Consider the following 22,080-nt stretch of genomic DNA (forward strand, 5'->3'; position numbering starts at 1 on the left):
GACTAGCCTCAATTAGTCTGATAATTATGGAGGAAAGCACACTACTGGGGGCTTGTGCTACCGCATTAGAAAGACATCTCTCCAGCCCCTTATGGTCTCCTAGAAATATAAGAGGAGAAAACAGCAGTCATATTTTGGGTTTCCAACCTGTTCCTATAAGTGGAATTTGGGAGGATAATTCCAGAACATGGGCTAAAGAAATCTGAGGTCATCAACTTCAATCCATTCTTGAACAATAATCTTCTTTTAAACATACCTAACAGGTGGTCATCCAGACTTGGCAAGAAAAAAAAAAAAGACTTGTTTAGTAAAGGGAAGCCCAACAACTCCAAAGCAAATGCATTCCACTTTGGGTAAGAAGTTTTTCATAACATGGATCAGGAAAGGGGACAAAACATTAAGCCCTCTTCCATACTAACAAATATTTGAAGGCCTGCATAATTCCTTCTCATTTTTTTTCCTCTTCTTCAAGCTAAACATGCCTAATTATTTCAAATAAACCTTCCATGACAAAAATCAAGGCCTTTTATCATAGTAGATGCCCACCTCTGGTTAGTATATGCAACTTCTCAACATCCTTCATTAAAAAACTCAGCATAATTCTCCAGATGTGGTCAGATTAAGGTATTTATATTGAACTAGGTAATACTGTAGTTTAAAATTGACTTCTATGACCATCTAACCAGAAGAGAGGTTTTGCTATCTTTAGAATGACACAATCAATAGATTTTAAACCCATATTTCTAGGAGTTGCTCTTACACCTAACTATGTGCTAAAGTTAGCTTTGTTTTGTAGAGGTAATATTTATAAAGCATTCATTTCTAAAGTAATTTTGATATTTTAATAGTACTACTCCTAAAATCTAAATGTAAGTTTCTTTTAAAGAAATCTACCTCTAATTTTCTTTTAGAAAAATGTTATACTATATTTGAAAAAGGGCTGAAGATATCCAGACAAGAATTTTCTCTGGGTTAGTATAATCAGTATAATTCTTGCTCAATATAAATATAATAATGGCTCCTTTTTTGAAAAATACTATCAGATGTGAATTTGGCTCTTTTCAACAATGAGGCGATTCAAGCCAATTCCAGTGGACTTCTTCTAATGGAGAGATTCCTCCATCCAGAAAGAAGACTGTTGGGACTGAATGTGGATCACAACAAAATTTGCACTTTTTGTTGTTGTTTGCATGCTTTTTTCTTTATTTCTCTTTTTTTCATTTTTGATCTGATTTTTCTTGTGCAACATGATAAATGTGCAAATATATAGAGGAATTGCACATATTTAATATATTGGATTGTTTGTTGTCTAAGGAAGGGGATAAGGAGTAAAAGGGAAGGAAAAACTTGGAACATGGAGTTTTGCAAGAGTGAATGTTGAAAATTATCTTTGCATGTATTTTGAAAATAAAAAGCTATTATTTTTAAAAATTACTATCAGATGCCTATTGTAAAGGGCTGAAACTCTGAGCTGATGCACTGGGGTTGGACAACTGAGCAATTAAGGCTAATTATCAATTGGACAATACTCTATTAGCATATGCTTGGAAAATGGCCCTTTCCGCTATTCTGTGCTGGTTGGATATTTTGGTGTATACAAGAACTGTGGGAGGGATTAGGGGGTAGAGCAATTCAAGCCAGAGTAAATTTGGTGGTAGAGGAGGAGAAGGGAGGTTGTGGAGATCCTGCCTCCACCCACTTCACTTCTACCCCTAAAGACCAAGGACTTTTGCTTATGCTGAGTCTGGCTAATTCTAAGGTATCCAGGGTGCTAACTCAGTCTTCACAGCCTATAACTCCCCAACCTTTCTACTATTAAATCAGAATTATGGTCAAAAGACAAACTGAGAGAAATCACAAGATTTTTATGTGTAGAAAAAGTATTGTTAAACAAATTAATAATATACTAATATGAGGAAGGGAGAAAATTCTGCCTGTAAGAAAAAAGTGTTTAAGAACTTTATTCATTTATATAAATAACCTAAACTGGTCTGAGCATACTCAGGATTACAGAGAAAAAATTGATATACAAATTATAAATCATGCTTATCTAATCACTTAAACAGGTCTAGCAGGATCTATTTGGTAATTGTTAGTCATAAATTCAGGTTACTATATACACTTGAAAGAAATAAAAAGGCATTACTATTTTTAAAACTCTTTAGTTCAGATTTGTCACTAATTCAGAGTGTTCTTCCTTTTAATTAGTCGTTTTGCTAGCTTTACTCTTTTGTATTATCATTGTTTTTAATTTTATTAATTCTCATATTATTATTGAATTTCTAATAAGCAAATCTTATGCTACAAGGGGTTCTCTTCATATAAAAAGACATAAACAAGAGTCTCATAAGATGAAAGGACATGATAGGCTACAACTCTCCCTGGTGAAGAAAAATCTCATAATGATAAGACCATAAAAAGTTGTGAATTCTATAACCCAGACTAGATTTAAGCTCCCTAAGGACAGAAACTATACTGACACTTCTTTATATTCCTCAAAATGTCTAGTACAAGGCTAGAAAGAGGTGATTTTTCAATAAATAGTTGCTATATATAAAGGAGACATTCAATAAATATTTTCTGGAGGAGTAAATTAACTAGTGATATTTTATTTTATATTGGTTTAATCATTTACTCTATGTAGAGTGGTATGATTCATAGAAAGCGTAAACTAAGTGACATAGTGGATAGAATACCTATCTTGGAACCAGAAGAGTTCAAATCCAGCCTTAGACACTAGTTATGTGATCCTGGAGAAGTGACTAAACCGTGTTTGCCTCAGTTTCCTCATAAAATAAGCTGGAAAAGAAAATGGCAAGTAACACCAGTATCTTTGCAGAAAAAAAACCAACAAAAAACAAATGAGATCATGAATAGTCAGATATAAATTTTACAGAAAACCTATAATATCTGTTTCCTTATTTGCAGAATAACAGAAATTAGACCAGATTATCTCTAAATTCTTTTCCAACTCTATGATCCTTTGATCTATCTTATCAAAGTTTGAACATTATTCTTGATACCACTATAAAATGTTTTTCTACTGTATATATACATATATTCATAAAATTATTAGAATACATAATAAAAGGGAAATTATAGAAAATGGCATAATCATAAAAAAATAATTTTTTGATGAGTTTCTCTACTTCCAAGGGAAAGAAAGTCCACTATCATTCTGGAAATACTAGCAATAATAATAATACAAGAGAAAGAAATTAAAGGAGTAAATATAATTTAAGAGAAAATAATTTTTCTTGTGCAGCATGATAAATGCAAAAATATGTTTAGAAGAACTGCACATGCTTACATTACTTGCTGTCTAGGAGAGAGGAGAGGAGAAGAGAAGAGGGAGGGAAAACTATGGAATACAAGGTTTTGCAAGAATAAATGTTGAAAACTATCTTTGCATATATTTTGAAAAATAAAAAACTATTTTTAAAAAAGAAAAACTAATTCCTATTTGTAACATGATAATTTACTTTAAAATGTTATGTGCTCAGCAAAGACAAGAATTGAAATAATAGCTTTAGCAAAGTTACAGGCTACAAAATTATCCATCAAAAATCAACAGAATTTCTATATAATAGTAACAAAATACAAAAAGCAGCAAAAGAAAAATCCCATTTCAAATAACTAAAAATTAAGTAAAATATTTAGTACATTTACACTGAGTTGCCTCCTGTTTACATTTAATAAGGAGGAAGACATGAAAAACAAATGCAGAAATCTTTGACTTCTATAATTTTAAGTAATGTCCCTACTATTTGGATATACTATTAAAAATTATCTGCTTAAGACTCTCGAATGCATGAAATTTGCATTAGATTGATATGCATTTAAAAAGCATGCACTGAGACCATGATGATTCAATTTATTTTTATTGCATTTCCTTAAATTAATATTTAGCAAAATATTTCAAGAAAGGAACAACCAACCGAAGGTCCCAAATTGGTTCAAGTTATTTCTATTAGGATAAAAAAAATTTAATCTAATTAGTGACCTTTAAAAATAACTACATAAGATGAAATACCATCAATCATTACCTATTATCAAAATCTCCAGTGAAGTACATAGGAATTTTAAAGGAATAACACTGCAAAGTCACCGCCACTGATCCTCTTTAATTCATTGTTACATTCTGATTAATTTCTTCCTAACTAAGATTTGTCTAAACATCTTCTTAGGTAAGTCTCATTTACAAGTTTGTAAAATTTCCAATCTCAATTATTGAAAAATGCAATGTTACCAGTTATTTGCTTGAAACAATATAAGCCTGGCTTTATTAGAGACTGGGGAATAAGCTAAATTTTGTGGATCACTATTAAATCACAGATATAGTCTGCCATCACTAAAAACTTTATCAAGATCCAACTCAACTCCTACCTCCTACATGAAGAATAAAACATAGTTAGAAAATACTTCACTATTCAACAGATTTTTAATTGCTCCAGCTTTCAATGACTGATCTCCACCTTCTCACAACTCCTACAACATTTATAGCCTACATTTGTACAATTTAGCACTTAGCTCTCTCTTGTTTATTGTTCTTTTTCTCAAATTAATTCTAACTCTACACAGATGTACCTTATTCCTAAGAATTTGATTTTGCAAGGGATTAGTCAGCTAAAGAAAAAATAATATAGGTCTGAATGTTGTGGGAAGGATTCTTAACAAAAATGAGGAACTCACCCTGTTCATAAAGAAGGAAAGGGAGAAGAAGACTCCATTAGCTCAACTGTTGAGCTAATCAGTTGACAAACATATTTTAGGCATTGAACTGTGTATGAGACTATATACATAATATAGCTTTTCATATAATAGGATTCAGGGAGATTAAAGACTTGAAGTTCCTTCCCTCAAAAAGCTCTTATATAAGTTAAAGAGCCTAATAAACTCATAAACAGATAACGATACAAGCTATTATATAGAAGTGCTGAGATAAGCAATAGAAACTTTTGCACTATATAGCTTTAAATTTAGAAAAGATGACTAGTTCCAGGGATGGAGCTAAGATGCAAAATGAAACCAGGAAGCTGTTTGAGCTTTCTCAGGTTTCCTCAAAAATTACATGAAACTAAGTCTCTGAACAGAGTCTAACAGAATGAAACCACTCTCCAGCTCAAAATAGATTAGAAGGATTTCAAGAAAGGTTATTCTCACTGGGATAAAAGGAGTGTTTAGCCCAGCTCAGATGGTGGCTGGGAAAGCCAGTGAAAATGTCTTAATCATAGTGTATCAGCAACTGAGACCCTCAGTCCTGGCTCAGTAGCAGAGCAGTGGGGCAATTAGCCTCCAATCCCAGCACTGAAGGCAAACAGCCCAGATAAACCAGGTTGTTGACTGGAGAAAGCAGGTAGGACTGCCCCCTGCTATGAGGAAGACACCAAACAGGAGGAGCCCCTGTACTCAAAACCAAACTCAGAGCAGCACAAGAAACTTGGGACAGCACACCATGTACTACAGAAATAGAGCTCAACCTTAAGTACCACAAAATATGGGAAGAGAGAAAAAGAGAGAGAGAAGAAAGGAAAGGAAAGGAAGGAAGGAAGGAAGGAAGGAAGGAAGGAAGGAAGGAAGGAAGGAAGGAAGGAAGGAAGGAAGGAAGGAAGGAAGGAAGGAAGGAAGGAAGGAAGGAAGGAAGGAAGGAAGGAAGGAAGGAAGGAAGGAAGGAAGGAAGGAAGGAAGGAAAGGAAGGAAGGGAAGGAAGGAAAGGAAGGAAGGAAGGAAGGAAGGAAGGAAGGAAGGAAGGAAGGAAGGGAAGGAAGGGAAGGAAGGAAGGAAGGGAAGGAAGGAAGGGAAGGATGGAAGGAAGGGAAGGATGGAAGGAAGGGAAGGAAGGAAGGAAGGGAAGGAAGGAAGGGAAGGAAGGAAGGGAAGGAAGGAAGGGAAGGAAGGGAAGGAAGGAAGGAAGGGAAGGAAGGAAGGGAAGGAAGGAAGGGAAGGAAGGAAGGGAAGGAAGGAAGGGAAGGAAGGGAAGGAAGGAAGGAAGGGAAGGAAGGAAGGGAAGGAAGGAAGGGAAGGAAGGAAGGGAAGGAAGGAAGGGAAGGAAGGGAAGGAAGGAAGGAAGGAAAGGAAGGAAGGAAGGAAGGAAGGAAGGAAGGAAGGAAGGAAGGAAGGAAGGAAGGAAGGAAGGAAGGAAGGAAGGAAGGAAGGAAGGAAGGAAAGGAAGGAAGGAAGGAAGGAAGGAAAGAAGGAAGGAAGGAAGGAAGGAAGGAAGGAAGGAAAGGAAGGAAGGAAGGAAGGAAGGAAGGAAGGAAGGAAGGAAGGAAGGAAAGGAAGGAAGGGAAGGAAGGAAGGAAAGGAAGAGAAGGGTGGGAGAGAGGGAGGGAGAGAGGGAGGGAGGGGAGGGAGAGAGGGAGGGAGCAAATGATCAAGAAACAAAAAAGAATGTTTAACCATAGAAAGCTACCATGGCGATAGGGAAGACCAAAAAACAAAAAACAAAAAACAAAAAAACAAAGAAACAAAAAAACAAAAAAACCACCAACTCAGATGAGGGCAAAACGCCACATGCAAAATCTCATAGGATGATAGGAACTGATCTCAAGTTCCTTGGAAGTGCTCATAAAAGATTTTAGGAGGGAGGGCTCTGTGAAGATTCTGGAGTAGATAGATAAATCTCAAGCTCTCTAGATTTTCCTTACAAATTTGCTCTTCAGGGTGAACATAGGCTGGTGAAAAATCAAGATAGGAGGCAGATCAGGGATCTTTCTGGCACAGCCCAACAAGATCTGAATAAAGACCCCCAAGCTGGGATTAATCCATGTGAAGTGTAAACATCTTTAGGCTAGCTCTGCAGAAAAATCAAGTAAGGACCCCTTCAGCTAGCTGAGTGTGGCTGGAGTCTCAGCAGAAACTACAACTTTCTTGTCCTGGACTTTTGTGGAGTTGGGCTAATTAGGAAAACCAGGCCGAATTGTGCTGCTGAGACGCAACTCTGGGCTAAAAGGAACCAGTATCAGATGAGTGCAGAAGCAATGGGGCAGGGTCATTGATGGCTGTGGGCACTTGCAGGGCAAACTTGTGGTTTGGGTTTCCTGGTCAGAAAAGAGAGCTGAAGGGAAGTTTGAGGTACCATTCCTCCATTCAAAATTAGAGGTGCTTACACTAATACTGCTTTTAAAAAAACTGAATTGACAAAGAAGAAAGAACCCCATGATGGAAACCTACTATGGGAACAGGGATGATCAAGGTTCATCTTCATAGAAGAACACTGAAGTAAAAAAAAAAAAAAAGCTTCTATCCCAAGAAGTACCATGAAATGGGTTCCTGCCCAAAAAGAATTTCTAGAACACAAAAAAATAATTAGAAAAACAAATCAGAGACATTGAGGGAAAAATAAATAAAACCATCCAAGAAAAACAAAATTATGAAAAAAGTTAACCAACTGGAAAATGAGATAGAGTCTCAAAGATGAAAATATTTCTTTGAAAATTAGAATTGGGCAAGGGGAAGTCAGCAAAGCTATAAGAAACCAAAAAATAATGAAACAGATTATAAAGAATGAGAAAATAGAACAGAATGCCAAACATCTTATGAGAAAAATGACAGATCTGGAGAATAGATCAAGAAGAGAAAAATATAAGAATAATTGAACTGCCTGAAAGTTGTGCCAAAAAAAGAGAACCTTGACACAATATTGCAGGAAATAATCCAAGAAAATTATCCAGGAGTGATAGGACATGAGGGGAAAATAGAAATAGAAAAAAACACCCACCTCAGAGAGATCCTTTGTGGAAAACACATAGGAATATTATTGCCAAGTTCTGAAACTCCTAGATCAAAGAGAAAATTTTGCAAGAAATTCAAATATACTGGAGCTATACTTAGAATTGTATAGGGCTTATCAGCAGCCAAGGTAAAAGACAGCAGGTCCTCTATTCATATCTACTAACAATCAAAAGAACTAGTTCTGTGGCCAAAAATATCATATCCAGCAAAATTAATTTAAGATTCATATCAACAATAGAGTAACTCAAAAGAAAGATTGCAGAGTTAAGGTAAAAAATAGTAATTATATTATACAAATGAGGTGAAGAGGAAGAAAAAGCATAGAGGCATTAGTGGAGAGAGAACTCATGGTTGTGAAAACCTGCTCACATCAGGAATAGGTTTAATAGGCAACTACATATATACCATGAAGGGTATAGCACCCTCCAAAAATCTATGAAGAAATAAGGAAGGGATAGGAGGACAGGGAAGCAAAGGATGGGTAAAGAAGACAAGGGAGGGATCTGTGGGTGGGGGGGAGGTTAAGGAATAGCAAGGCAAATAGCAAGGAGCAGAACTAAAACAAAGTCAGCAGAGATAGGAGAGATGTGTGTGTGTTTCTATGTATGTATATATGTATATATGCATTCCCATTAAGCTGAGGGGTGATACAATGAGGCCCATCATCATCAATGTTATTCAATAATGTACTAGAAATGTTAGCTTGAGCAAAAATAAGAAAAAGAAATTAAAGGAATTAGAATAGACAATGAAAAGATAAAATTATCACTTTGATATAATAATATGCTTAAGAGAATCCTAAAGAATCATCTAAAAACCTACTTGAAACAATTAACAACATTATCAGATACAAGATATAAAATAAAACCACAGATATCATGCTTAATGATATCTAACTAACAAAGCCCAGCAGTAAGATAGAAGTAGAAATTCCATTGAAAATAACTATAGACAAAATAAAATATTTGAATGAATACCTGTCAAGATAAACCCAGGAACTATGTAAACACAATTATAAAACATTTTTCACACAAATTCAAATCTAAGAAACTGGAAAAATATCAATTGGTCACAGGTAGGCCGAACTAATATAATACAAATGACAATTCTATCTAAATTGTTCTACTTGTTCAGTGCCATACCAATCAAACTGCCCCCCAAAAAATACAGAGCTAGAAAAAATAATAACAAAATTCATCTGGAATAACAAAAGGTCAAGAATATCAAGGGAATTAATGAAAAAAAATATAAAAGATGATAGCCTAGCAATATCAGATCAAAAACTATTATAAAGCAGCAGTCATCAAAAACATATGATATTGGCGAAGAAATAGAATGGGGAAATCACTGAAATAGGTTAAATATATACAACAATCAATGATTATAGAAATCTAGTATCTGATATACCCCAAAATTCCAGCTTCTAAGATAAGAACTCACTATTTCACAAAAATTGCTGGGAAAACTGGAAAATAATTTGTCAGAAATTCCTCATACACTTACATTTCACATCCCATACCAAAATAAAGTTAAAATAGGTACATGATTTGCGCATAAAGTGTGTAATAGTATAAGCAATTTAGAAGAGCAATGAATAGTTTACCTATCAGATCTTTGAAGTAGGGAAGAATCTATAGCCAAAGAAGAACTAGAGAACAGTTTTTGATTACATTAAATTAAACAGGTTTTGCACAAACAAAATCAACACAGCCAAGATTAGAAGGGAAGCATAAAAAATTTTATAGTCAATGTTTCCAATAAAGACCTCATTTCTAAAATATATAAAGAATTGTGTCAAAGTTATAAGAATACAAGTCATTTCCCAATTGATAAATGTCAAAAGATACGAACAGACAATTTTCAGATGATGAAATTGAAGCCATCTGTAGTCATAGGAAAAAATGCTCTAAATCACTACTGATTAAAGAAATGCACATTAAAACTCTGAGATACCGTCTCATACCTCTCAGAGTAGCTAAGATGACAGGAAAAAACAGTGATAAATGTTGGAGGGGATGTGGGAAAACTGGGACATTAATGCATTGTTGGTGTATTTGTGAAATGATCTAACCATTCTGGAGAGCAATTTGGAGCTATACCCAAAGAGCTATAAAGCTGTGCATATTTTTTGATCCAGCAAGGGATACATAAAAGAGGGAAAAGGACCCATACATGCAAAAATGTTTGTAATAGTTCTTTTTGTGGTGGCAAAGAATTGGAAAATGATTATATGCCATCAATTAGGGAATGGCTGAAGAAGTTATGATATATGAAAGTAATGTAATATTATTGTTCTATAAAAATGATGAACATGCTGATTTTAGAAAGACCGGGAAAAATTTACATGAACTGATGCTGTTTGAAATAAGCAGAATCGGGAATATATTAAACATAGTTACAGCAAGATTGTGAGTTGATCAACTCTGACAGACTTGATTCTTCTCAGCAGTTCAATGATCCAAGACAATCCTAATAAACTTTGGATGGAAAATATCATCAATATCCAGAGAAAGAACTACGGAGACGGAATGTAAATGAATACTTGCTATGTTCACTTTTTTTTTTTCTCCTCTGTTACAATCACCAAGAAAAGAAACAATCTATTCTCACTTTTTTCAAATGGTTTCATATATTATGCTTAACCCTTTAGTGTCTAATAATGTAATGATTGATTCATTATGTTAATAATAGTAATCATTAATAATACTCAATGTTATTATTAATATTGATTACCAAATATTGTTGATAATAGCTATTATTATTACTACTACAAATAAGGAATATATCTATATGACACTATTCTATTATCATTGCTTAAACATTTTTTAAGTCTAGGGACTATATCACTGATAAAGGGAATACCACTGATATAGGAAATTATTCCAATGCTGATTGGAACCTTCTCTGCAGTTGACATTTGAATTGTCTGACTTCTGAGCACAGGCTTTTTATTTAACCCTATTACACTATCTCCCAGTTTCTCAAAATACTCTTTTGCTTTGGTAGGAAGGAATTTTATTATTTGCATTTGACATATGAAAAAACTTAAACTAAAAATGAAAGTTCTTCAATCAATCAATCAACAAGCATTTATTCATTAAGCATTTTTATTATTTGGATATTGTGTTAAGCCCAAAGAATCAAAAGCAGTCCCTATCCTCATGGAGTTTACATTCTAAGCTTACTAATACTAAGGATTTGTCAAACAAACACTTAGGGGAAAACACAGGGAACTAGTTCCCCTCATAGTTTTCCTATATATCTCAATAGTAGTACCAGGATTCTTTGAGTCACCTATGCCCCCAAAACCTTGAAGTAATCTGTGTCACATCCCCTCATTCTCTATTCAGATTTTGCACAAGGGATCATAATCTCCAAGAAGTCTTCCATGACATCTTCAATACTCACTGATTTATTTCTTTTCTAATTTCCCACAACAGTTATATTCACAATTGAGCACCCCATTATATACCCCTCTTGTACTGTGACTAATAGTCACATACACAGAATAATGTATTATTCTATATTAATATGTTATCAGCATTTTGGACTAGTATCTGAAAATAAATTAGAAATGGGGAAACTAAGGGTTCCCATTATTACCCAAGGATTTAATACTGTCTCCATGATTTAAGAAATTTCTGGCTCCAAGGAAGGCAGTTGCTCTTCCAGTGAAGGCAGGCCTTTATTAAACAGTTGTTCCCCTAAAGGATACCACTCACCAGGATGAAATTAAAGAAAGTACCATTGGCACTTAACATTAGGAATCCTAGGTACTAAGATCTCAGTTTGGTCTGTCTTGCCACCATCTTAACAACTATCCCCTAAAATTACTAGTGCTTTCACTCTGTTGATTATCTGTAATCAATCCTATATGTCTTATTTTCTTGATGTTTCTTTCATCAGAATGTTAAAAGCAGAAGAGCTGGGACTATCTTTTGCCTTTCTTTGTATCCCAAGAGCTTAGATACAGTCTCTAACACACGGTATTTAATAAATGTTAGTTGATCAACTTTTTGATACTACTTATTTATTTCTCTTTATAGGAATAATATCCATCAGTAAACACCACTTCAATCCTAAACAATTTGACTTGCCCAATTACTAGGTTCTTCAACCACTTATCTTACTCAATCTTTGTCCATATATGTCTTAGCATTCCGTTTCATCACATACAACAATCCCTCTACAAAGATTAATAACCACTTGATGGCAAGATACTGTATCATTTTTTTTCATTTTTGCATCTTTTTACAGAGTCTACTTCTGTACCTAGTAATAGTAAACTAATAAATACTTGTGAAATTGAATTGAATTACCTCTAAATTTTTTTCCTCCTCTTTCTTTTGTAAATATTTTTTAATTTAGACATTATGGAACATATTATTATAATTATAATATTATAACTCCAGGCACCTGGGAAGAAAAAGCTGGTGGGTCTAGAGTTTGGGAGCTCTCAACTGCAGTTGGCTATACAGAGTCAATATCTGAACTAAGTTTTTTTTTTTTTTTTTTCTATACAATAAGTCCCTGGGAATAGGGAAGCTATTGAGGTGCTTAAGGACATGAAAAGTGGTCCAGCTCAAAAATAGAACAGGTCAAAGCTGCTATGATAAAAAAAATAGTGGCCCAGGCCTTCCATAGCCTAGGTGAGATGAGATCTATTCTCAAAAAAATCAACAAAGTGATAGATATTGCCATTACCTTGCCAATTTCCAGACTTAAGAGTAAATCACAGTTAATCTTTTTAGATCCTATCCCCTTCTTGATAGATTTCCACCAATTTGAACAATTGTTTGTTTCTATCAGAGTAAATAGTACAATGACTTGGATAATGGGAGATGCTCAGATTTCCCAGACTTTGTTGCAAATTAACAGGAGAGATAGAAAGAATATATTTATTTTGATTCTTACTCCATTACCACCAAAGCTTACCTGTCATTCTAATACACATCATTCTTCTTTATAAAAAACAATGCAATACATGCCAGAATCTTCAATTCAAATCAACAATATGTATTGAGCACTTACTGTGCTAGGCACTGTAGGGAATACAAAAAAATATAAGACACACTGTCTATCTTCAAGAAACTACAACTTAGTATAATTATTTTAAACACAAACATCATCAAAGTTTGCAACTATTAATACTAAAAGGTTAATATTAAAGTAGTTCATGAGGCTATTCACTAAACATGATTTTGTGAAAAGTAATATATTAAAGTAAGAGAGGAAATGGTAAATAGAAGACAGGAAAGGATATGCTTTATTTGAAACATTTAATAATTAATAAGTTATTAAAGTATTCTAAGATGTCACTGTATTTGGCTATGTTGGAAATTCTTTAGCTACCACAGATCAGAAAAAAAAAAGAAAAATGGGAAGGATAAAAGAAAAGTGAGAGATTAGAGATAGGGATAAAGATCAAGATGAAGAGAGAAAATATGGACAAAGAGATGTAAAGATAAAGATAGAAAAACAGATACAGAAATTGAGTTACATATCACATATAGCAAATTTCTGCCATGTTTGAATTATCTAAGACTGAAAAGACTCATGAGGATTAATAGTAGTGCATAAACGATTAGAATACTAATAATTTATAAATAAGTAGTTAACTATAATTTCAAAGAAATATATTAAAGAAATCTCCACATTTGAGACTTCTCATTTGGAAGTTAGCAGAAGTTTTGTGGACACTGTTGCTGATTTCATTTTCTTGTTACTTTTTTTCTTTGAGACATGCCTAAATGATGCTGCCACTTAAAGTTGGAATTACTGAGTCCTCAATAGGGAAAGAAATATCTTTCTGTACGTCCCTATTTAAAACGGTAACCACATTTTAATATAGTGTGGTGATCAGAAAATTGAATTTGGAGTCAGAAGACATGAATTCAAATTTAACATAGTACTTAGATTTTCCAAGACTCAGTTAAAAATTAACATAGAGGGGTGTTTTTTTAAATTTTGACTCCTACCTTATTTAGTTTTCTACTTACAACTAGTGTGATCTTGATCAACTTGATTAACACATATGTACCTCATCTATACAATAAGGGAGATTTTGACAAGATGATCTCTAAGAGCTTTTAAAGTTATAAATCTGTTAAAATCTTAGCATCACAAAATGTGTCAAATAGTGGATTTTGTTTAGTCATTTTCAGCTTTGTTCAACTCTTTGTGAAAACTCCTTTTAAGAACTTTCTTGGCAAAGATACAGGAGTGATTTGCCATTCAACAATATAACAGATTGTTTCAGGAAGTTGTAAAAGTTTCTACTCAGCAAACGCTTAAGGGCCATCTCTTTAGAGATGTTGTAGAAAGATGATACTCACAAATAACTGAGTGGTACTTGCCTACCAAAAAGAGAAATTTGTATTACATCCTGATTCTCAGAATCAAGTTTTACATCTCATTCATATAATTTGATTTCAAATCTATAGTACACCAAGCAAACATATATTAAAAATCTGCCACGTCCAAGCCACAATTCAACAAGCACATGTTAAATGCCTATTATACACAAGTCACTGTGCTACATTTTAGAGATACAGAGACAAAAACAAAACAATCCTTGACCCTCAAGTAGCCTAAATGCTATTGGGATTTGCATATGAGTTCTTGAAATATTTAAGTATATCTATCATATTACCCTTAGACTTTTATTCTTTAGACTAAACATCAATTTCTTCAAATTATCACTCAGATGATTCATTGGTCAAATTGGATCCTTCTCCTTAACCTTCATGTTGTCAATGTTTTTCTTAAAATTTAGTACATAAAGTATCTGGTGTGAACTTTGGAATTGGGGGGGAGGTTGATAACCTTCGTGTCAATTCAAGTTTTCCTAATTTATAACATTAGGGGAGAATCTGTCTTAAATTACCTATTTATAGTTCTTCATTTGCAATAAACAAATGGTTGTGAATATCTACATCCTGAAGTCACATGGATGGAGCACCATACACTTACCATATAGTAAAATTTCATGATTGAAGGAGAAGCTGTGTTTGCCAGATAGTAGGGGATGGATATTTTTGTATTTGGAGTATTTTTATTTTGTATTTGCAGTAAACAAGATCTGAGATAAAAATCCTGCCTCAGTCACCAACTTTAGGAGTTAGTCACTATTTCCTCAGTTTCCTTGCATGTAAAATGATAACAGTATCTTCATAATGTTGTGAGGTAGCATGTAGAAAGTAATTCACAAACTTTAAACACTATGTAAACGTCAATTATTATTAATGTCATCATCATTATTAGACCTGTGATTAATCAATAAACTCAACTCTGAGAGTCCAGGCGAATAGAATCTCAAAATCATTTTGGACATATAGCATTCCCATTGGAAACCATGAGGAGAAAGAAAGTTGGCTTCTAGTCTAAGGAAGGTTTTATAAAATTATTGAACTGGATAAAGCCACAGATAGAGCTCAGCAGCATGCAAAAAAAAACCCTTCCTCCTTTGAGTTATCATCAAAATTTCTAGCTACAGTTGTTCAACTTGCACAAACTTATTTAACAGTGCTATTATCCAGATATTTCTTCATTTTTATACTAAAGAAACATAAGGAAAAACTGTCTACTGCCTTGCTAGACTCAAGAAATATTATGCAAACAGAATTCTTCTGACTGGTCAACTCAGAGACACAATTAAAAAGAAATGTTAAGTTTGGTATAAACTTTCCTAGTGAAGACATGATTGCTAGTAATGATTACCTTATTCTTTTCTAAGTGCCCACTGCCCATTTGTTAGATAAAAGTCTAAAATTTTGCCAATGATTAACATCAAACTTACCATTTTGCAGTTTCAGAAATCTACCCTTTTTTATTTCTCAAAACTTGGCATATAACATTTGCCCCTTTCCTTCCTCCTTCCTTCCTTCCTTCCTTCCTTCCTTCCTTCCTTCCTTCCTTCCTTCCTTCCTTCCTTCCTTCCTTCCTTCCTTCCTTCCTTCCTTCCTTCCTTCCTTCCTTCCTTCCTTCCTTCCTTCCTTCCTTCCTTCCTTCCTTCCTTCCTTCCTTCCTTCCTTCCTTCCTTCCTTCCTTCCTTCCTTCCTTCCTTCCTTCCTTCCTTCCTTCCTTCCTTCCTTCCTTCCTTCCTTCCTTCCTTCCTTCCTTTTTGAATAAGCTCATCTAATCCTTCATTACTCTTAAAAGATAATTAAAAGTAAAAAGAGCGAAGCCTAACACAATTCTTGAAAAGAAAATGACATGCTTTGATCACTTTATTGAACATCTTCAAGTGGAGATCAAATAGTATCTGTCAGGATTGTTAAATTGGGCTTGATCCAGTGGGGGGGGGGGGAGGGCGGGACAGTAGGAGTCAGAGAACTTAGGTTCAAATCTTCCCTCTGATGCTACATGTCTGGGTGGCCCAGGTGTAACCTTGAAGTCAGGAAGACTCATTTTCCTAACTTCAAATCTGACCTGAGACACTAGCTGTATTGTAAAGGGCTAGAACTGAGCAATGCACTTGGATAATGAAGCACGTGAGACTAATTGCCAATTGGACGGTTCCCTATTAATTTGTTTGAAGGTTGACCCTCCCCAGCTGTTCTGTGCTGACTTGATTGGTGGGACAAAGAGGGGGAAGTGACTTGTGTGGGAGGAGTAAGAGAAACTTGGGTGGTGGAACTCACGCTCTCTCACACTCGTGACCTGGCCTTGGAGGGGACGGTAAAGATCAAGAATAAAGACATTTAGTGATCCTGACTCCGGCTGATTTCTGGAAAGCTAGAGTTCCAGCACTGTATGATCCTGGATAAGTCACTTCACCTTGTTTGTCTCAGTTTACTTATCTGTAAAATGAGCTGGAGAAGGAAATAGAAAACCATTCCTTTATCTTTGCCAAGATGGACTCACTTGACTGCAAGACAACTAAACAATCCTTACTATTTATATAACCTTGGATAAGTCACTTAACATATCAGGTCTTCGTTTTCTTATCTATTAAATAATGGGGCTGGACTCAATAAGCTATGATAAATACAGTGAAATACTGGCTCCAAGGTCTTCCACTGAATCCAAGGCCATCTCCAGTCATCCTGATCTATGTCTGGCCATTGAACCCAGATGGCTCTGGAGAGGAAAATGAGGTGGGTGATGTTGCACAGCCTTCTCTCACTTAAATCCAATTCCCTTGCATGTCATGGCATCACCTCCCTGATGTTATGGTCCTCTTTGAGGACAAAGAACAAATAAAAACAATTGTGAAGTTCCTACCCTCAAAGATATAGTTCCTACCCTCAAAGAGCTTGCAATCTAGCTGCTATTCAAAAACAACTGCTTGTAAATAGAGAATATAAGTATTTTTTAAATGATTGGAACATCTATATGAAAGGTACCATGAGCTTTTATAAACTACATATAAAGGCTAGACTTAAACATTTGAAAAGTTTACTAATAGTACCAGGGAGTATGACTATAGGGAAGTACTTGTAAGTAATGTAACATAACTGCTGTTTACAATCTGCTAAAACGTTAACTCAAATCTCATCAGAACATAAAGCAGTTTGTGGGATTGCTGATCAGGCATTTCACATTTAATTTAGATTGCATTGTCCAAACAACTCCTAGTATATCTCCTGAAATGGCCAAGCTTGGTCTCCAGTGCAGAAGCTTCTATACAACCAGAACCACTTATTGTGCCTAGGATGTCTGGACCGCAAGGCTAATGCTCAGTCATGACTCAGGAAAGGAAACAAAGAAGAAAAGACTGCCCATGATTTAGGCATGAGTTTACCTAACTGAATGTATGTTCCACATGGCAGTAGTTATGAGAAAAGGGAAAACACAAAGACCAGACTCCTCAAAGGGATTCTAGAGAAAGAGTACACTAATTGCCACAATGAAAAGTTGAAGCCATTTCTTCCTGCCAATGCATACACCAATACTATCCCAGGGTTGGAGAAAACCAGTGCAACATTTAGGTTTGCTGTGTCATTAAAAAATGTCAACTCTCATTAGCACTGGGATATCACACAGCCAAAAGTAGACCCTATACAGAAGAGCATAACGAGAAAGAGCAATTCTGAGTATGTTCCATAGCATAGTCCTCCTTATACCTGAATGCACTGCTTCCTCATCTCTGCCTTATAGGTTCCTTCCTTCATAACTATTTACAATACTAACTTCTAATCACAATCTTTCTTGATCTTCCCATCCCCAACTACTTAGTGCCTTCCTCTAACTTACTTTTATTTATTTAACTACCTTGTATTTTGTTTTTATTCTGCACATATTTATTCTTCATATCCATATATATACATATTATATTCTCCAATAAAATATAAGTTGTTTGGCAGAATAATCTGTTAAGCTTTTTTTTTTGTATCTCCAATACCTGGCATAGTGCCCAGCAAGCAGCAGCCATTTAACAAGATGTTTGTTGATTGATTAATTAATGTAAAAGTTTTTACTTTCATTGTGAATATTTCATTTTAGTGGAAAAAAAGATTCAGACTAAAATATCTAAAAACAATGTGCTGAGTTTTTTGTGTGTGGTTACTTTAATGATATTAAAACATACATTCATTCTAGCAGATAAATGACATCAGTCTGAACAATATTTTTGGAAATGTTTCTTAGGAAACTTTAATTACCACCAATGTATAAAAATAAATAACAGAATTTTTGTCCAGGTGGCATGGCCTCTTCTTCAGAAAACAGAATTCTTAAGCTCTAAAATCTGCCTCACAAGTTAATCCTTATGGGGGAAGGGGGGAGATGGCAATCTGTTTACAATACTGTTTCTCTAAAGCCTAAGTCAATTTTTAATTTGAATTGAGTCCCAAAGGGCACTGTTCTTAACACATGAGGTGAACAACATTTTCTTCTCTTTGCTTTTTGTCTAGAGAAGAAGATATAGTAACATGCTGAATATTTTTTTTGACGACTCCAAAGCCTAATTATAAACTTCTATGTCATTAAAGCATCTAGGTATTTTATGCTGGTTCATGCACATAATGTCTATTTCATAAGAAATACAAGTATTTAAATATATATTCAGCTCCCATAAGAGAAATATCTACAACAGATGAAAATAATTCAAAATAAGGATAGAACATGTGAAAAATTTATGTTCCTTTTACCCCCATTCCATTCATCTCCAATATTTTAAGTTTCCTTGGTTCTTTTGATACTCCAACATATAGAATCAAGTATAGGGGGAGGAATATCAGAATGCTATGAGTAAATGATAACAAACTTCTTTCCCCCACCCTGGACATTTAATCTTTAGAACATTAATTTGTTCAAAATAAGGTGGGACTAATTTTCCTGGAAAAAAATCTTATAACTATGCTAATTTAAAATTTTGAGTTCTGATTCAGCTACAAAATAATCATTAGTCACAAAAAACGATCTTTGCTTGCATGACAAAAAAAAAAAAATGTAATCCCTGATCCTGCTATCCTACAGCCAATTATTATATATATTTTTTCTACTTTATCATTTGTAGAGGTATGGAGTTTTTCAAAGGCATACAAATCTAATGGTTTGCCTTTATTAATTCTCTTCCATTCTAAAAATTATTGAGAGGCTGCTTTATAGAGGAGAAAAATATTGTTTTAAATCTCACTTTTGAAGCTTTCTGTATATGACCTTGTACAAGTCTCTTTCTGGGCCTCAATTTCCTCAACTGTAAAGTGAAAGAGTGGGACTATTTCATCTCTGAAGAGTTTCTCTACCTCTGTGGTTTATTCTGTTTTCATAGTCTTTGTTTTTATTCAATTGTATTGTTCTACTTTTTTGTCCTTATTCCAAGAACAAAACACACTGTATATCTATCTCCAACCATTTCCAATTTTTTCAACTCCTTTCTATGTGTATTTTCTGTGCAAAACATATCTAAGAAACTCCATCTTCAAGAACAAGATCATTAAAGAGTTCCTCACCTTAACCAACTAGCTTGTTTGGAGAGGTGGAGTGAGGAGGCGGTACTGGCAGGTGTAACAGAGCCCTCTCCTTGCTTTCCTGGCTTCCTTCTCTCCCTTCCTCCTTCTCTCCCAACTCCTTTCCCCAGTGGACAGTTCATATTTCACCACCTGCTCCAGAGACGAACCAATAAACAGTACAATATCATCTTTTTCCAATTTAACCCTCCCAACACTATCAAGTTCCCTTGTATTGAAAAGCTATATTTTCAAAAACAGTGCAACTCTCGTTCCACTCCAGCCCTTTTTCTCACGATACTACTGAATTCGTAATGGTTTGCATCAGTATAACATCCATATTGGGCACACAACTCACAGCACCACCTATCCCTGTCTCTAGAAACATAACTCTGGCCCATACCCTGCTGCTCCCTACAACACCTCACTTCCAGGCAAGTGGTAGCCACCTGATTCACAGGTCCGACGGAGCAAAAAAGATCCATGCTCTGGGCAGCGGTCAGACGCTTAGGTGCTAGAGCAAATTGGAACCATCTCAAGGGAATAAACCAAATATGCCGGGTCTGATCCTAGTTTCTCTGGAACCAAGCTTTACTTATTTCTTACTCAAACAACAAAAATCCTTTACCAAGGTGCGCACTCCACTTGTGAATTTGAAGTTTTAATAACATCTCGGTAGAATGAAGGAACAGTGCTCCGCAAGGAAAGAAAATAAGTTCGGGGCGGGGATTCCTAGATCCCAAGACCTTTAGAAATCCTCCCTTTCTAACATATCTGGGAGAAACAAACACATTAGGAATTAGATGATGTCTTTAGACAGGAGGAGACAAAAGAAACAGCAAGTGATGAAGAGTAATGACCGCATCCCTCCCGTGAATTTATCCCGAGAACTACTAACTGTAAAGGAGATGAGGGCCTCCGTCCGCGCCGCTTTGTTGTTCTAGTCCCTTGTTGCTAGCGCCCACGCTGCGTGGAAACACGCCCTAATTTTTTTTTTTTTTCTCAACCAACTAAAAAAGAAGCCCCTTACCCCTAGGGAGAGAAGAAACTTGAGCCGGAGGCGCAAGCTTAGGATGTTTACGAGACTCTGAGACTAGGAGGCCAATTACATACCTTTTTTTTTTTTTTCCCCTGAAGAGGATCAAAATATTTTGTTTTTATTTTTTACATTTATTTTTATTTAAAAAGTTATTTTTATTATTAGTCTAGTAATATTTCCAAATGCTCGTCGCAATTAAAAAAGTGGAAGAAAAGGAGTTTACGGCAGAGGAAGGCAGAGGTAGGATAGTGGGCTGGAGAGGTATCATTAAGAATCTACGCAGATTTGTAGAGCATCTAGGTACCTCGCCTTTACCTGTGGATGCAGTCTCCATGGCAACGGGAGGGTGTTTCTCCTCTTGGCGATCTTTGCCTGAGCCCAATTCCTGCTGCGCCCCTTCTTCGATGCTTTCTCCCCCGCTCCAGCAAGTCTCCCCTGCCGGGTACTGCTGTGGAAGCAGCGACGGTGGCCGGTGAAACCCTTTCATCGTCACCGTTTCCTCCTCCTCCTCCTCCTCCTTCTCCTCCTCCTCCTCCCTCCCATCCCCGAAGCACTGTGACCCAGAGCCAGCCAGCAGCAGCAGCTCGTCTTTTTGATCCGGCGGCACAGACATGATTCTGCTGGACTCGGTGACTCACTTGTCTCTTATTTGTAAAGGAGGCTACTCTGACTAGAGGCAGTGGCTGGCTGGGTTGTTCTCTGATGCTGCTTGTATAAGGGACTTTGGGAGGCTGCAGTATCACACAGCCTCTTCTGCTGTTGCCACGCTGCTCCTCCTCCTCTCTCTCCTCCCCCTTCTCTTTTTCCTCCTAGTCCTGCTGCTGTTACCGCTACTGCTCCTCCTCCTGCCGCGGTTACTGACTCGCTACTACAGAACCTATTATTACGCAGGTAAAAATGACTTGCTTCCATAGAGTGCTCCAAAGCTCATGCTAGCTTTCGGAAGAATAGGGAGATCCTGATTGGTCTATTTAAATATTTTTCATTTGGAAAAAGGATGAAAAGTGACCACGAAGAACAAAATACCAAAATCCCCACACCACTCCTGAGGTATCTTCAGGCAACTGATCTTTTAACTAAAAATTGAACTTTGAGTGATGTCTTGGGACCAAGAATACAAATGAGAGATATGGAGACACCAAGGCCACAAACCCTGAGGCTAGCCTGTTATCAGTTGCGTAAAAACCTTAAAGATAGGGTAAAAGTAGAATATTGTTCATATTAGCTTTCATGTGCAGGTAAAATTAAGAGCATTCTTCAATCCACCATCCATTGCTTCACTTGGTCAGATCTGAATTGTAAACAACTATATCCATGCTCTTACTCTAAAGCCTTCAACAAGAATTTTTAACTACTTCTGGACTTTTTGCTAGGTACTATGGGTACTAAAATAAAAAAGAAATAGTCCCATAG

The 22,080-nt window shown here is 35.6% G+C and overlaps 1 protein-coding gene across 2 annotated transcripts in view; it reads right to left on the minus strand.

Annotated features, from left to right (window-relative positions):
• The window catches only part of RTN1 (reticulon 1), a 261,922-nt gene extending 240,456 nt beyond the window's left edge, over positions 1–21,466 (minus strand). The window contains exon 1 of one of the 2 annotated variants that reach the window (XM_074290254.1): positions 20,983–21,466. In XM_074290254.1, the coding sequence (XP_074146355.1) occupies positions 20,983–21,280 (298 nt within the window). In that variant the 5' untranslated portion in view covers positions 21,281–21,466. Of the gene's footprint in view, positions 1–12,669; positions 12,692–20,982 lie in introns of those variants that run through there. The other variant, XM_074290256.1, reaches the window with a different exon arrangement.
• Positions 21,467–22,080: the final 614 nt, after the last annotated feature.

The sequence above is a fragment of the Sminthopsis crassicaudata genome, chromosome 2, assembly GCF_048593235.1.
Source record: "Sminthopsis crassicaudata isolate SCR6 chromosome 2, ASM4859323v1, whole genome shotgun sequence".
In the NCBI taxonomy this organism is placed as follows: Eukaryota; Metazoa; Chordata; class Mammalia; order Dasyuromorphia; family Dasyuridae; genus Sminthopsis; species Sminthopsis crassicaudata.